We start from the raw sequence: 14,550 nt of genomic DNA, 5'->3' as shown, positions 1-14,550 counted from the left end.
CTTGGTGTCATTGTCCTGTTGGAAGGTGAACCTTTACCCCAGTCTGTGATCCTGAGCGCTCGGGAGCAGGTTTTCATCAAGGATCTCTGTACTTTGCTCCCTTCATCTTTGCCCTGATCCTGACTAGCCTCCCAGTCCCTGCCGCTAAAAAACAACCCCACAGCATGAAGCTGCCACTGCCATGCTTCACCGTAGGGATGGTGCCAGGTTTCCTCCAGACATTATGCATGGCATTCAGACCAAAGAGTTCAATCTTGGTTTCATCAAACCAGAGAATCTTGTTTCTCCTGGTCTGAGAGCCTTCAGGTGACTTTTGGCAAACTCCAAGTGGGCTGTCATGTGCCTTTTACTGAGGAGTAGCTTCCGTCTGGCCACTCTACCGTAAAGCCTGATTGGTGGAGTGCTGCAGAGATGGTTGTCCTTCTGGTAGGTTCTCCCATTTCCACAGAGGAATTCTAGAGCTCTGTCAGAGTGACCATTGGGTTCTTGGTCACATCCCTGACCAATCAATCAATAAATCAATCAAATGTATTTATAAAGCCCTTCTTACATCAGCTGATGTCACAAAGTGCTGTACAGAAACCCAACCTAAAACCCCAAACAGCAAGCAGTGCAGGTGTAGAAGCACGGCCAAGGCCCTTCTACCCAGATTGCTCAGTTTGGCCCTGGCAGCTAGCTCTAGGAAGAGACTTGGTGGGTCCAAACTTCTTCCATTTAAGAATGATGGGGTCCACTGTGTTCTTGGGGACCTTCAATGCTGCAGACATTTCTTTGGTACCCTTCCCCTGATCTGTGCCTCGACACAATCCTGTCTCTGAGCTCTATGGACAATTCCTTCGACCTCATGGCTTGGTTTTTGCTCTGACATGCACTGTCAACTGTGGAACCTTATATAGACCACTGTGTACCTTTCCATATCATGTCCAATACATTTAATTTACCACAGGTGGACTCCAATCAAGTTGTAGAAACATCTCAAGGATGATCAATGGAAACAGGATGGACCTGAGCTCAATTTTGTGTCTCATAGTAAAGGGTCCGAATACTTATGTAAATAAGGTATTTATGTTTTTTATGAGTGAAAGTTTACAACCTAGGTGCACAGGTTGAGAGAAATGTGATTAATCAAGGTGACAGACATTTACACATTCAATACCACGTTGAACAACCGTGCCTGCATCTAGCTGATCTAGATTGTAATCATTAGTCCAACAGTTGCAAATGAGAGTTTCTATTGGACAAATTCAGGTATGTTTTCCCCGTTTCATTCCGTTTGCTTCCGTATAAGAAACTTTTTTTTCAACAGAATCGGCAGAATGAATACACCCCTGATCACACACGCAAACTGTGTAAGTCTATGGAAGGGGGTGAGAACCACGTGCCTCCTAGGTTTTGTAGTGAAGTTAGTGTAGCCAGAGAAGAACGAAAAATAGCTGTCCTCCGGCTACACCATGGTGCTACCCTACAGTGCTATTGAAGCTACTGTAGACCTTCATTGCAAAACAGTGTGTTTTAATCAATTATTTGGTGACGTGAATATATTTAGTATAGTTTTATCTAAAAAGGATAACGTTTTAATGTTTCACTATTTTTATTTTTATTAAATTCACTGAGGGTCCTTTCCTTCCTCCTTTGAGGAGACTCCACTGATGTCTGCGTAGGATTTTGTCTTAATTTGATGTTTTTGCTCATTTTTTCTTCTCTGCAACCAGTCACACAAAAACACATACTGTATTCGCGGTAGGTATCCCAGTGGCTAAGGAGTTGGACCTGTGTCCGAAAGGAGGCCCGTTCGATTCCTGGGGCCGGGCACTGGGAAAAAAACGGGCTGAGTTGATCTGACAACTGGAGGGCTGTTGGGTTCACATTCTCAAATCTCCATCCAGGGGCGCTGCACTGCAGCTTGAACAAGTGCTCGTCTCAACTGTATGTGTGAGGTCTGCTGTTTGGAGGGTTGAGAACGGAGCAGAACACACATTTTTGTTGTTCACTGTAACTATTTGACAAAGTTGTATTGCATTGTATGGTAAAGAAGTCAGCGAGAGTTGGCTTGGGCCATCATTCAAACAAAGACATGCCTTCCTGCCCACCAGTGCATATTTCAGAAATATGTTTGCATATAATGACAATACATTCTAAAAAATATCCTGGTATTCTATTGTCCATTACTGAATTGTTTATTAAATTATATTGTTAGCTAAAAATATGACTATTTAATAGTAGTAGCCATAATTCATAAATGGCACCATGCAGGGTTCTGTATGGAACCATTTTGGTTCAGTGAAGAAGAACCTCTAGGGTTCTGATCCATATATGAAGCAAGCGATAGAACCCTTTTGTGTTCTATAAGGAACCTTTTTTCTAAGAGTGTAGGACACAAAAACAGACAACACCAACCTGCCCTTCAAGAACCTCACTTCTCATAGGTCCTCATTTTGGACCATAGCAGCAGAAAACATAGTGCTATCAACTATTTAAATGCGGGAAGACATATTTCAGTTGAATACATTCAGTTGGACAACTGACTAGGTATCCCCCTTTCCCTCATGTAGCACTTTACGGCTTTCTATACAGTACATATTATCAATCTAGTTTGAACTTTAAATGCTGTATCCGGAAACAAATGTACCCACTGTTTATAATCAGTCGATACAGAATGTGGATGGAAGCCTAAATTCAAGTTTGAACTACAAAGTTTCTATGTCATTATCCACAAATTAAACCAATACCCGTGGTAGGTTATTGATTTGGTATCAATTGACCAGTAGGCTATATCAGGTTCCTGGTAAAGGGAGCCTAGTGGAAGACAGTTAACATTTATACCACACCGTGTACACATGCTCAACCATGCGTGACCTCGGGACATTGAGTGAATCTGCACAAACAAACCTAAGATCATCAATGCTATTTCGACAATAGTAAAATAGTAAAAGTGGCCTATATTAGCCTATACTAGAAGAAGTGTTGATAAGTCCCACGCCGGGATCAAAGCGCCAAAGAGATTACGCCCTGTCTCTACTTCCCCTGGCGCGCTTCCATAGTGGTGCTGATGTTGGGAAACACCGAAGGAGAGAAAGAAGGGGAGGAGAGGAGAGGGGTGGGGTGTGGAGGGGGCGCCACACTGCTCTTGCTACAAGTTCAACCCAGTGGCTCTGTCGCTGCAGCGTGAGAAACAGCCTTGAGACACGGCCCGTTGCGGAACAACACACAGGACACAAACTCACTTTCTCTGATTCTGGGCGTATATTTCAGAGAAAGTAATCTGTTTTCCGTCCATCTTTATTATTTTGAATGAAAAAGAAAACGTTTATTTGCGCGATATATAAAGCTGGTAATAATAGAGCATTGCGGTGGGGTTAAAAAGGCAGGCGACAGGCGCTTCACAGAGTGATTTGTTCCTTGGCTCAGGCGTTATATATGGAGAGAGGGAGTGCACATTTCAGAGATCGCTTTCTGATAGCGAGTGTGGATTGAATGGAACTGCGGAATTGAGACGGAAGGCATTATTCTTGATTCTAGATTAAGAATGATACACAAATCCAACGGGAAAAATACCACAACATTTTTTAAAATCTCTAATTGAAAGGGGTTGATTTATAACGCATGTGGATGACATAGCCTACCTAAACGGTGCATTAGTATACATATCAAATTGGTTAAATTGGCTAGTCTTAGTCTTACAGTTTATTGTAACATCGAAAGAAATTGGAGAATTAATCTTGGCACGATTAAAATAAATCAAATGTATTAGGTCAAATAATGGGAATTTAGCACCACTCTAACCAGTCTTAGTACTTTACACGATTAGGCATTTATTTTTCCTCTATTGGAAACTAATTTAAATATTTTGAATTTTGAAGAAATGGCAATCAACACAGACACTGAATTCGAGAAATCTAATCTGGGAAAGAGCGGCGGCGCGCCCGCCAACGAGTCTCAGGAGACTGAGAAACTTCTCAACCTCGTAACTACGGAGCCTGCTGGCGGCAACGGTATGAAAATGTCCTCCTCCTTTACCATCAACGTGGGGAGCGAAAATAACCTGGATGCGGACCAGAACGGTCACAGTGTACCCTTTAGGTCGGGCTCTGCGGGGCACCTTACCGCTGCCCCACCCTCCCCGTCCCGGGTCAGTTTGAGTCGCAGTCGCACCTCTTCCATCGGGAACGCCGCGGTCCAAGAGGCGCAAAAGCCCAAAGACTATCTCATACTGGTCATATTGTCTTGTTTCTGCCCTTTCTGGCCCGTCAGCATTGTTGCTTTGGCATATTCAATTATGGTAAGTGGATATCCATCGTCTGTCTAGGAAAGTGGGGTCTAAAAACACCTGTCGTTTCTTGTAAATTCACTGTTCATCATTGTCCATGTTGTATTTAAATAGAGAACATTGGGGGATAAGGGAATCATAATTTGGTCTACGACCTTTTGCCACTACATCGTAGCCCTATAGCCCAGATTACCTGCTAGAAATGTAAAGGTAATTTCCGATGTTGCCAACATATGCAGTGTTTACCTTGAAAGCAGTCTCCGCTAACACGGAAATATTGCCTTAAAATGTCAATCTTGCTGTAACGCTGAATTTCCGCGATATGGATTGAATAGAGTCCTACATCTAAAACACTGTTCGACAAATGATGTTTGTGATAAAGGGAAAAGGATAGTATATCAAACACATTCCCGTTCCCAGGAACTGTCTTTAGCCTACCTTGTGGGAAGGGAGGGGGCGCACACTTGGGGGGGGGGGGGGCGCACACTCGATTTACAGCCCTCCCTGCTGCTTCATTCAGAAAAGATCTGCAGCATAGCTGCACTTCCTGTACAGGGTGCCATGATGTCCCAGCTAGACAATCATATGGCCAGTGTTGGCACATTGATGTAGCCTTTGTTGCAGCAGATCTATCAATGAGTATGCTGTCCAGAATGATGTTGTTTTTAAGCAACAGTGTTTCTGGTTTCAATCTATGCATAAAGGGGCCGATTTAGCTGCGGTGAAACATCAGAAGCCATTTGCTTTCAATGGAAGCAAAGCGAGATATCGTGACCAGTGTGACTAATCGAAGCTCACCACAGCTTCCAACCCCTACTGGATTGTCTGACAATGGCTGTTGATACGTAGCACTACCAAGCTTTCTTTCTATCTTGTTAGCACCCACATGAGGGTGAGGCTAGCGTGAGTGGGCGAATTCTCCTTGAGCAGCGTAAACGCCGGTTAAGCCCTGACTTTGCGAATATTGGAAAGATTAAAACGAGCTCACAGAAAAGTGGTCGTAAAGAAAAAATAGCAATATTCTTACCTCAATTGATATCCAAGTACAATATATTCTGTTGCAACATACAGTACCAGTCAAAAGTTTGGACACACCTACTCATTCAAGGTTTTCTCTTTAGTTTTTCTATTTTCTACATTGTAGAATAATAGTGAAGACATCAGAACTATGAAATAACACATATGGAACCATATAGTAACCAAAAAAGTGTTAAACAAATCAAAATATATTTTATATTTGAGATTCTTCAAAGTAGCCACTCTTTGTCTTGATGACAGCTTTGCACACTTGGCATTCTTTCAACCAGCTTCATAAGGTACCTGGGAGGCATTTCAATTAACAGGTGTGCCTTGTTAAAAGTTAATTTGTGGAATTTCTTTCCTTTGTACTGCATTTGAGCCAATCAGTTGTGTTGTGACAAGGTAGGGGAGGTATACAGAAGATAGCCCTATTTGGTAAAATACCAAGTCCATATTTTATGGCAAGAACAACTCAAATAAGTAAACAGAAATGACAGTCCATCATTACTTTAAGAGATGAAGGTCAGTCAATACGGAAAATGTCAAGAATTCTGAAAGTTTCTTCAAGTGCAGTCGCAAAAACCATCAAGCGCTATGATGAAACTGGCTCTCATGAGGATCAACACAGGAAAAGAAGACCCAGTTACTTCTGCTGCAGAGGATAAATTCATTAGAGTTCAAGTAACAGACACATCTCAACATTAACTGTTCAGAGGAAACTGCATGAATCAGGCCTTCATGGTCTGCTGCTAAAGGACACCAATTAGAGGAAGAGACTTTCTTGGGCCAAGAAACAGGAGCAATTTTACCGGTAGAAATCTGTCCTTTGGTCTGATGAGTCCAAATGTTAGATTTTTTGTTCTAACCACCGTGTCTTTGTGAGATGCAGAGCAGGTGAACAGATGATCTCTGCATGTGTGGTTCCCACCGTGAAGCATGGAGAAGGAGGTGTGATGGTGTGGGGATGCTTTGCTGGTGACACTGTCTGTGATTTATTTAGAATTCAAGGCACACTTAACCAGCATGGCTACTACAGTATTCTGCAGTGATACGCCATCCCATCTGGTTTACGTTTAGTGGGACAATCATTTGTTTTTCAACAATACAATGATCCAAAACACATCTCCGTGCAAGGGCTATTTGACCAAGAAGAAGGGCGAAGGTGCTGCATCAGATGACCTGGCATCCACAATCACCCAACCTCAACCCAATTGAGATGGTTTGGGATGAGTTGGACTGCAGAGTGAAGGAAAAGCAGCCAACAAGTGCTCAGCATATGTGGGAACTCCTTCAAAACGGTTGAAAAAGCATTCCTCGTGAAGTTGGTTGAGAGAATGCCAAGAGTGTGCAAAGCTGTCATCAAACAAAGAGTGGCTACTTTGAAGAATCTAAAATACAAAATATATTTTGATTTGTTTAACACTTTTTTGGTTACTACATGATTCCATGTGTTGTTTCATAGTTTTGATGTCTTCACTATTATTCTACAATGTAGAAAATAGTAAAAATAAAGAGAAACCCTTGAATGAGTAGGCGTGTCTAAGATTTTGACTGGTACTGTAAATGGACAACATCATTTGGTGTTGTAATGCAAGCACAACAATAAGCGCATTCAGTCTGCTTAAATTCTGAGGGATCGCAAAAATTGGCATCACCTGACAAATCCATCACCCTCCGATTAATTACATTCCAAAGTGGGTCGCAAATATGACAACAGATTTTTTTTACAATTAATTAAATAGCACATGGAGAGAGGCTAGGGCTGTTCCAGTGACCGTATTACTGCCACACCAGCAGTCATGACCGCAGTAAAAATCTATGTGACCGTTGAGTTATGATAATCTCCTTTTATGCACTCTGCCCCTGTGTTAGTACCCGACTCGCTAATGATTATCAGGTAACTATTGTCTCTCTAACCACTCTGACATCAATGCAAGTGCAATCGAAAATCACATCAAATACTTATCATCAAAACAGTACGTGCTTTTAAAACTCACCTCACTGTGATTGATCCAACCCAGTATTACAGGTTATATAAGACAGAAACGACAGGAAGGAGGTTGGTCGGGGAGGATGGGTGGGCGTCTAACGCAAATGATTAGAGGGAGGTTGGGCGGGGGGAGGATGGGTAGGTGTATAATGCGAACGTCTAGCAACCCAAATGTTGTGTGTTCGACTCTCATCATGGATAACGTTAGCATTTTCACTAATTACTTTTGAGCTACTTTGCAACTACTTAGCATGTTAGTAAACCCTTTCCCTAACTCTGCAGATTTTTGTTGTGAGGATACAGAATCAATAGACCTTTTATTTTGGTATTGCTCTCAGGTGGCCTGTTTCTGGTCTCAGGTTCGGGAATGGCTGAAAATGCATAGCATTGATCGAAAATTGACCCTAGAAATAGTACTGTTAGGAGATCTGGAGAGACCGGGTCAGTCAATTACTAATATACTAATACTCTTAGTAAAAGTATTGACCTTCAACTCGCAATCTGTGGATTCTATTTGATTTTATAGATTGAAATTGTATGTTAAACATCACAGCATAGTTGAAAGATATGTGTTGTGTAGAAACCCGAAGTGGGTGGCCAGCAGAGATAGATGGGATGGGCTGAGGGAAGCTGAGGGTTGGGATGTGGAATTGGAGACAAGTGGGAGTGGAGTTGCTGTGCGGGAGATAGAATGATGGTCAAAGTAAAACATAATAAAAAGTATGTTTGAATGACAATGAAGGGCAGTGTTTTTACATCTAATAACAATATTTGCCTGAGGCTGATGCCTTGCAAGCGTTTGTACATGTCACAATAGTGTGTATAGGTGGCAGGGAAGTCAGGCGCAGGAGAATTAAACTTGGTAAAATAGAGTAATTTAATAAAACATAACTCCAAAACCATGAATACAAATGAAACAAATTGGGTATGAGGAGAAGGGGAACAACAACTTCAAGGTCTCAGAGCAAGTGACATCACCGAATGAAACGCTATTAGCGCGCACCCCGCTATCTAGCTAGCCATTTCACAACGGTTACACAAAGGTATAGAATTTATTATACAAGAGACAAAATTCACAAATTCTACAGCACGGCAGAGTCATGTCTGAAGTGTAAAACTAACAATGACTCAATAATCAATGCCTTCTGGAATGCTATAAAGTCCAAAAGTTATGGGCGGAGTTAGAAAGTTGGCTGTCAGAAGCATTACAATGTAAATGTATTTTTAATCCGTCTGTCTGCATAGTTCAAGACATGGCACATGAGGGTGCAGCGAGATACCCGATTAGTTGGAAGATACTTTTCTCATCAATCATCTTGATAAAACATATACCTGAAAACTGGAAATCAATCAATCCTCCATCGTTAACACAACGTAAAGGTCAAATGCTTCATTATGTTGAAAATGTGAGATAAACAAACTGATGCAGTTTGAGGCCATGTGACGGAGAGTGATGCGGGCGCTGGAGATGGGAGTGTGAGCAGGTGGGTCTGGGCAGGTGTAGGTGTGATGTTGTTGATGTTTGTGTGAGTCTGTAGGCTGTCGTTTGTATGTGTATGTTTTGTATTGTAAAAATATCCCGAAGCTGCCTGTTGAGAACTTGTGTGTGTGTGAATATATATACAGTGCCTTGCGAAAGTATTCGGCCCCCTTGAACTTTGCGACCTTTTGCCACATTTCAGGCTTCAAACATAAAGATATAAAATTGTATTTTTTTTGTGAAGAATCAACAACAAGTGGGACACAATCATGAAGTGGAACGACATTTATTGGATATTTCAAACTTTTTTAACAAATCAAAAACTGAAAAATTGGGCGTGCAATATTATTCAGCCCCCTTAAGTTAATACTTTGTAGCGCCACCTTTTGCTGCGATTACAGCTGTAAGTCGCTTGGGGTATGTCTCTATCAGTTTTGCACAGAGAGACAGAAGAGGTGTAGTAACTAGAGAAGTTTTGGAGAGGGTTGTGTTGAAACTACAGAGACGGTACAGGGGTTCTAATAGCTCACGTTACACTGCTGTCATATTCAATTTCTTAAATACTTTTATGGTGCATATTGCTTTTTTGCTTTTACATTTACAGATAATTTCAAAAAAATATTTCAATAATATTTTAAATAATGTGAAAAGGGATTTGTTCTCTGCCCACTTCATTTTATGGATAAAGAATCTTCCATGAAAGATAAACAAATTAACAATGAAAATGAAATCAGGGTCCATATCATTTGGTTCAAAATAAAACAAAACATCAGAGTCTCTCAGATGAACATTAATAGTTGTTTATTTTAAAATAAAATCTTCTAACTCACTCCCAAATCCTCTGACATAAGAACAGTCCCAAAATGAATGGTCAAGAGTTTCTGGGTCACAACCACAAAATACACATTTGTTGTCAATAGCTATTTTAAATCTGTGTTTAATAAAGGTCTTTACAGGGTAGATTCTATGAATGAGTTTGTAGGATACTTCTTTCACCTTATTTGATATACAATATTTACCAGACAACAACAAAACTTTGTTCCAGTTCACTTGCCCTAGGGCTGCATTCCAGTACATTTTAGCAGAGGGAATAGTAACATATTGACCTAGTTTCCTTACATACATGTTATTACATTTATAGTTTAAAATGTAAATTCCTTCTAATTGTATTGAGGCTACAAAATCCGCAACAGTTGCACTTGGAGTATTGTTATACAGTATTCTCCTAAAAAAGGGATAGCACCTTTAGGGACAGCTCTAACAACAATTTGATACTCCTCAGGAGTGAATGTAACATTGTGTGTCCATCACTATTCAATAATTGTTTTACCCAAATAATGTTGTTGTCGAACCAGTTCTGGTAAAATAAAGACTTTTTGTATTTTTTGTCTTTATTATTCCAGATTGTATACCTATGAGGGGAAAAATTGTGTTTGTACATGAGGTTCCAAGTTAGAAGTACTTGTTTATGAAAGTTTGCAAGCTTAATAGGTATTTTACCCATATCAACGTTGCATTTGAGTAAGAATTCTAGACCACCAATCTGTTGGAATATTAAATTAGGGATGATATTCTAAATGCAATCCTTATTTCTTAAATAGTTTTGTATCCATTTAATCTTAAATATTATATTAGAGGTTTTAAAATCCAGAGCATTCAACCCTCCCTCACCTTGGGTGCTACATATTACCGCTTTTTTTAAATAATGAGGTTTATTCCTCCATACGAAGTTAAATCATTTAGTATCAACCATTTTAGTTACTGACAGAGGAACATCCAAGGAAAGGGTGGTATAAACTCATCTGGACAGACCTTCAGATTGTGATAAAAGTACACGCCCAGATAAAGAAAGATCTCTTAATAAACAGGAGTTAAATCTCTTTCCAATTTTCTCCACAATAGGAGAGAAATTTAAGTTGGCCCTTTCTTTCTGATCTTTGCTAACTTTAATACCAAGATATGTGATCACATCTTTTACAGGGATATTACATACTGAGTTTAAGTCACATCTTTTCAACCCAAATAATTCACATTTCCTAATATTGAGAGATAAACCTGATACATGTGAGAAGGCATTAATCCACTCAATAGCTTTCCTGACTTCATTATGATCTTTCAAAAGATATGATGGTGTCATCAACCAATTGTGAACATTTTATCTCTTTGCATTGTATCTGAATAACCGTAAAACTATCCCTATTTATATGAAAGTGCCATAACTTGTGTGACCAATAAAAATAAGAAAGGAGAAATTGGGAATCCTTGTTTAATTCCACATCTAATGTCAAATCTCTGTGAAGTTCCATGGGATAATTTAACAGAGCTTTTACTATTATTGTGTCTTAATTACACTTTGAAAATATTGACTAAAACCCCAAAATCGAAGAGTCTCAGAAATAAAATAATGTTCAACTGTATCAAATGCCTTGTAAAAGTCTACAAATAAAATAAAGATGTCTTCCAGATTCCAAGAACACAGGATGAGATGTTACTATCCTTTGTGCAAGCACTTCCAAGAGTTAATGAACAGTGAGCCTGGTGAAATTTGGGGAGCGCATCGTCAGTAGTGTACCTTTGGTTCCTAGGGTGTTTCGGCCTTTCACACTATACACCCTCCCCAAAGGCGGCCAGCGACAGGTTGATCAATCCTACGCTTGCGTCCCATTCCCAATTAGTCATAGGAGTTGCCTTGTTGATGATAGCCAACGTTCCCATGGGACTATGCATGGCAGGGGCATCCTCCTCCCTGAGTCAAGCATTGTTGACCGCATACCTCCTGGCCCTCTCACTTCGGGGCCCAGCTGGGGTCTTTCCTCTTCATCCAGAGCCACTGACTGCTGCCTTCTGCCGCCTCCGATACAGCTTTGATTGCCGAACGCTGGCTCTGGCCCTTAATTCCAAGGTCTCTAAGCAGTCTGGTTGTAGATGTTGCCACAAAACCTCTGCAGCCCACCTCCACTGGTCGGACTTCTGTGTTCCAGCCATGATGCCGTGCTTCGGCAGCTAGATTGGCATAGCGCAGATGCTTTCGCTCATAAGCCTCATCTACTGAGTCCTCCCAGGGTACTGTGAGCTCAATGATGAAGACCTTCTTGAGCGAACGGGACCAGAGCACCATGTCAGGTCTTAGGGTGGTGGTTGCGATCTCCGGAGGAAACACAAGTTGCCGGCCAATGTCAGCTAGCATTTTCCAGTCGAGGGCCAAGCGCAGCTGGTCTCGCTCTAATGGTGTCGAGCCGCGCTTCGGTGGTTTAGCCCCTTCGCGGACAAAGTTTGTCCGTAAGGGGTGTGATGCTGCTGGGGGTGGTAGGGAGTTGGTGGCAGCTCGCTTGTCCTCCAGGGCGGACGCAAGGTTTTTAAGGACTTGGTTGTGACGCCAAGTGTAGCGTCCTTGGGTGAGGCTTGTTTTACACCCTGTGAGAATGTGCCTGAGGTTGGCTGGCATGGAACAGAGGGCACAGTCCGGATCTTCACCATACCATTGGTGAAGATTAACTGGAGTTGGAAGGACGTCATATGTTGCTCTGATGGAGAAGCTCAACCGCCTCGCTTCCATGGCCCACAGATCCTTCCAGCTGATCTTCCTCTTCTCCACAATATCCCATCGAGTCCACTGTCCCTGTTTGGAAAGAGAGACTGCCTTGGCCCACCTTGCAGCCTCCTCCTGATGGCGTACTTCCTGCACTACCATCTTCCGCCGCTCTGGTGCAGTGGCCTTACTCCAAGCAGCACGGCTAGTTAGCCCAAGGCCTCCTCTCCCTTGCTGAACATGACCCACAATGTCAGCATGTCTGAGGGCTGCTGTTGCCTCCTGGACTGCTTTACCTGGCCTCCATTTGCGCCCAGTTGCCAAGGTCGGCGCGTTGTTGCTCACCACTGGGTCTCGAGATTCATTCAGTGTCATCTGGAGCCTGGTTTTTGAACACTTGAATTCCTCTGTTAGACTGGTGAGGGGCAGCTTGAGGACACCATCTCCATAGAGGCCTATGGTTGTAAGGCATCGTGGAACTCTGAGCCACTTCTTTAAGTAGCCTGTGACTCCTCTTTCCATCTTCTCCACTGTTGAGATTGGAACCTCATACACTGCTAAGGGCCACAACACCCGGGGTAGGAGACCAAACTGCAGACACCAGGCCTTTAACTTTCCAGGTAGCTGGGTGTTGTCGATGAACTGTAGGCTACTACTGATGTCTTTGCGCAGCTGTTGCACCTGGTCTTTGTCCTTCAGGCTTGCATCATACCACCTTCCAAGGCTTTTTACCGGCTGCTCAGACACTGTTGGGATTTGGTCATCTCCGATGCAGAATTTCAGGTCAGAGAGTACTCCCTTCACAATCGAGATGCTGCGTGACTTGGATGGTTTAATCTTCATACGGGCCCAGCTGATGTTCTCCTGGTGCATGGGACAGTGGTGGTCAATGTTGTAATGTCGTCCATGTAGGCTCTGAGTGGAGGGAGTTGGAAACCAGAGTCGACTCGCTGTCCACCAACCAACCCATTTTGAAGATCTGATGATAACCTCCATTGCCATTATGAATGCCAATGGAGAAATGGTACATCCCGCCATTATACCTACATTCAGGCACTGCCATGAGGTGGTGAACTCTGAGGTGGTGAAGCAGAACTGCAGATCCTGGAAGTACGACTTCACCAGGGTTGTGATGGTGTCCGGTATGTGGAAAAATCTGAAGGCAGACCACAGGAGTTCATGGGGCACAGAGCCAAATGCATTGACGAGGTCGAGAAAGACTACATGGAGGTCCCTTTTTTAAACCTTGGCCATTTGGATCTGGTGCCAGATCATGCTGGAATGTTCCAAGCAGCCAGAGTACCCTGATATTCCTGCCTTCTGTACAGATGTATCGACGTACGCATTCCTTTACAGGTACTCGGCCATCCTCTGGGCAATGACCCTAAAGAAGATTTTACCCTCGACATTCAGTAAGGAGATTGGGCGGAATTGGCTGATGTTCAATGCATCCTTCTCCTTAGGGATCAGGACCCGCCTGCCCTACGCCACACTTTGGGTATTGTCTTATTTTTCCAAGCTGTTCTCATAAGCCTCCAGAGGAACCTCAGGACGTCTGGTGCGATCTTATACACTTTGTACGGGACTCCATTTGGCCCCGGGGCTGATGCTGTTCTTGCCCGTCGAACTGTGTTTTCCACCTCTTTCCATGTCGGAGGGCTGGTCTCAATATGATGTTCCGGGGGTTCAATGGGTGGGATATCTGATGGGATGGCCAGATGTTCATGTCGCTTTGAGTCAAAGTTTGTTGTTCTCAGGTGCTCCTCTAGGTCTTTCTTTGTTGTTTTTAGAGCTCCACTTTTTTCCTTCGTGAAGTTAATTTTAAGGAACTTGAAGGGATCTTTATAGAATCGAGTTCTAGTTTGTTCTTTCTTCCTTCTGCGTTTCCGTAGGTTCTCTGCTCTGCGGAGGGATGCCAACCGGGTTTTGATATCAGCCTGAAGTGCCTCTATGCCCTCCTTTTCCACTTCCGAGGCCTTCTTCCACTGTTTCTTAAGCTGTCGCCTTTCTTGAACGAGGCGCTTGATTTCTTGTTGCCTCCTGGAAACTGGTGGGGTTGGAACCTTTCTCCCGCCCTTTGCCTCTTCCACTCCAAATCTTTCTGTCCCGTACTCATAGATAATGTCCCCCATCCTCTCCAACTTCTTCTCCACTGTGCCTCGAAGTTTCTCGAGGGTCAAGGTAAGGTCAGTATTCACTGTTTCCCACAACTTCTTGTCACTGGCGCCAGGCCACTTCACATACGGCCTGTGCCCTGGTAGTCT

The 14,550-nt window shown here is 42.7% G+C and overlaps 1 protein-coding gene across 1 annotated transcript in view; it reads left to right on the top strand.

The window, feature by feature from the left end:
• The first annotated feature begins 3,067 nt into the window (after positions 1-3,067).
• The window catches only part of LOC110507691 (trafficking regulator of GLUT4 1), a 32,802-nt gene continuing 21,319 nt past the window's right edge, over positions 3,068-14,550 (top strand). The window contains exon 1 of the mRNA XM_021587844.3: positions 3,068-4,279. Within this exon, the coding sequence (XP_021443519.1) occupies positions 3,863-4,279 (417 nt within the window). The 5' untranslated portion in view covers positions 3,068-3,862. The remainder of the gene's footprint in view (positions 4,280-14,550) is intronic.

This window comes from Oncorhynchus mykiss, chromosome 27 (assembly GCF_057628025.1).
Source record: "Oncorhynchus mykiss isolate SJ-2025 chromosome 27, ASM5762802v1, whole genome shotgun sequence".
In the NCBI taxonomy this organism is placed as follows: Eukaryota; Metazoa; Chordata; class Actinopteri; order Salmoniformes; family Salmonidae; genus Oncorhynchus; species Oncorhynchus mykiss.
This window is presented reverse-complemented; position numbering and strand designations above follow the sequence as displayed.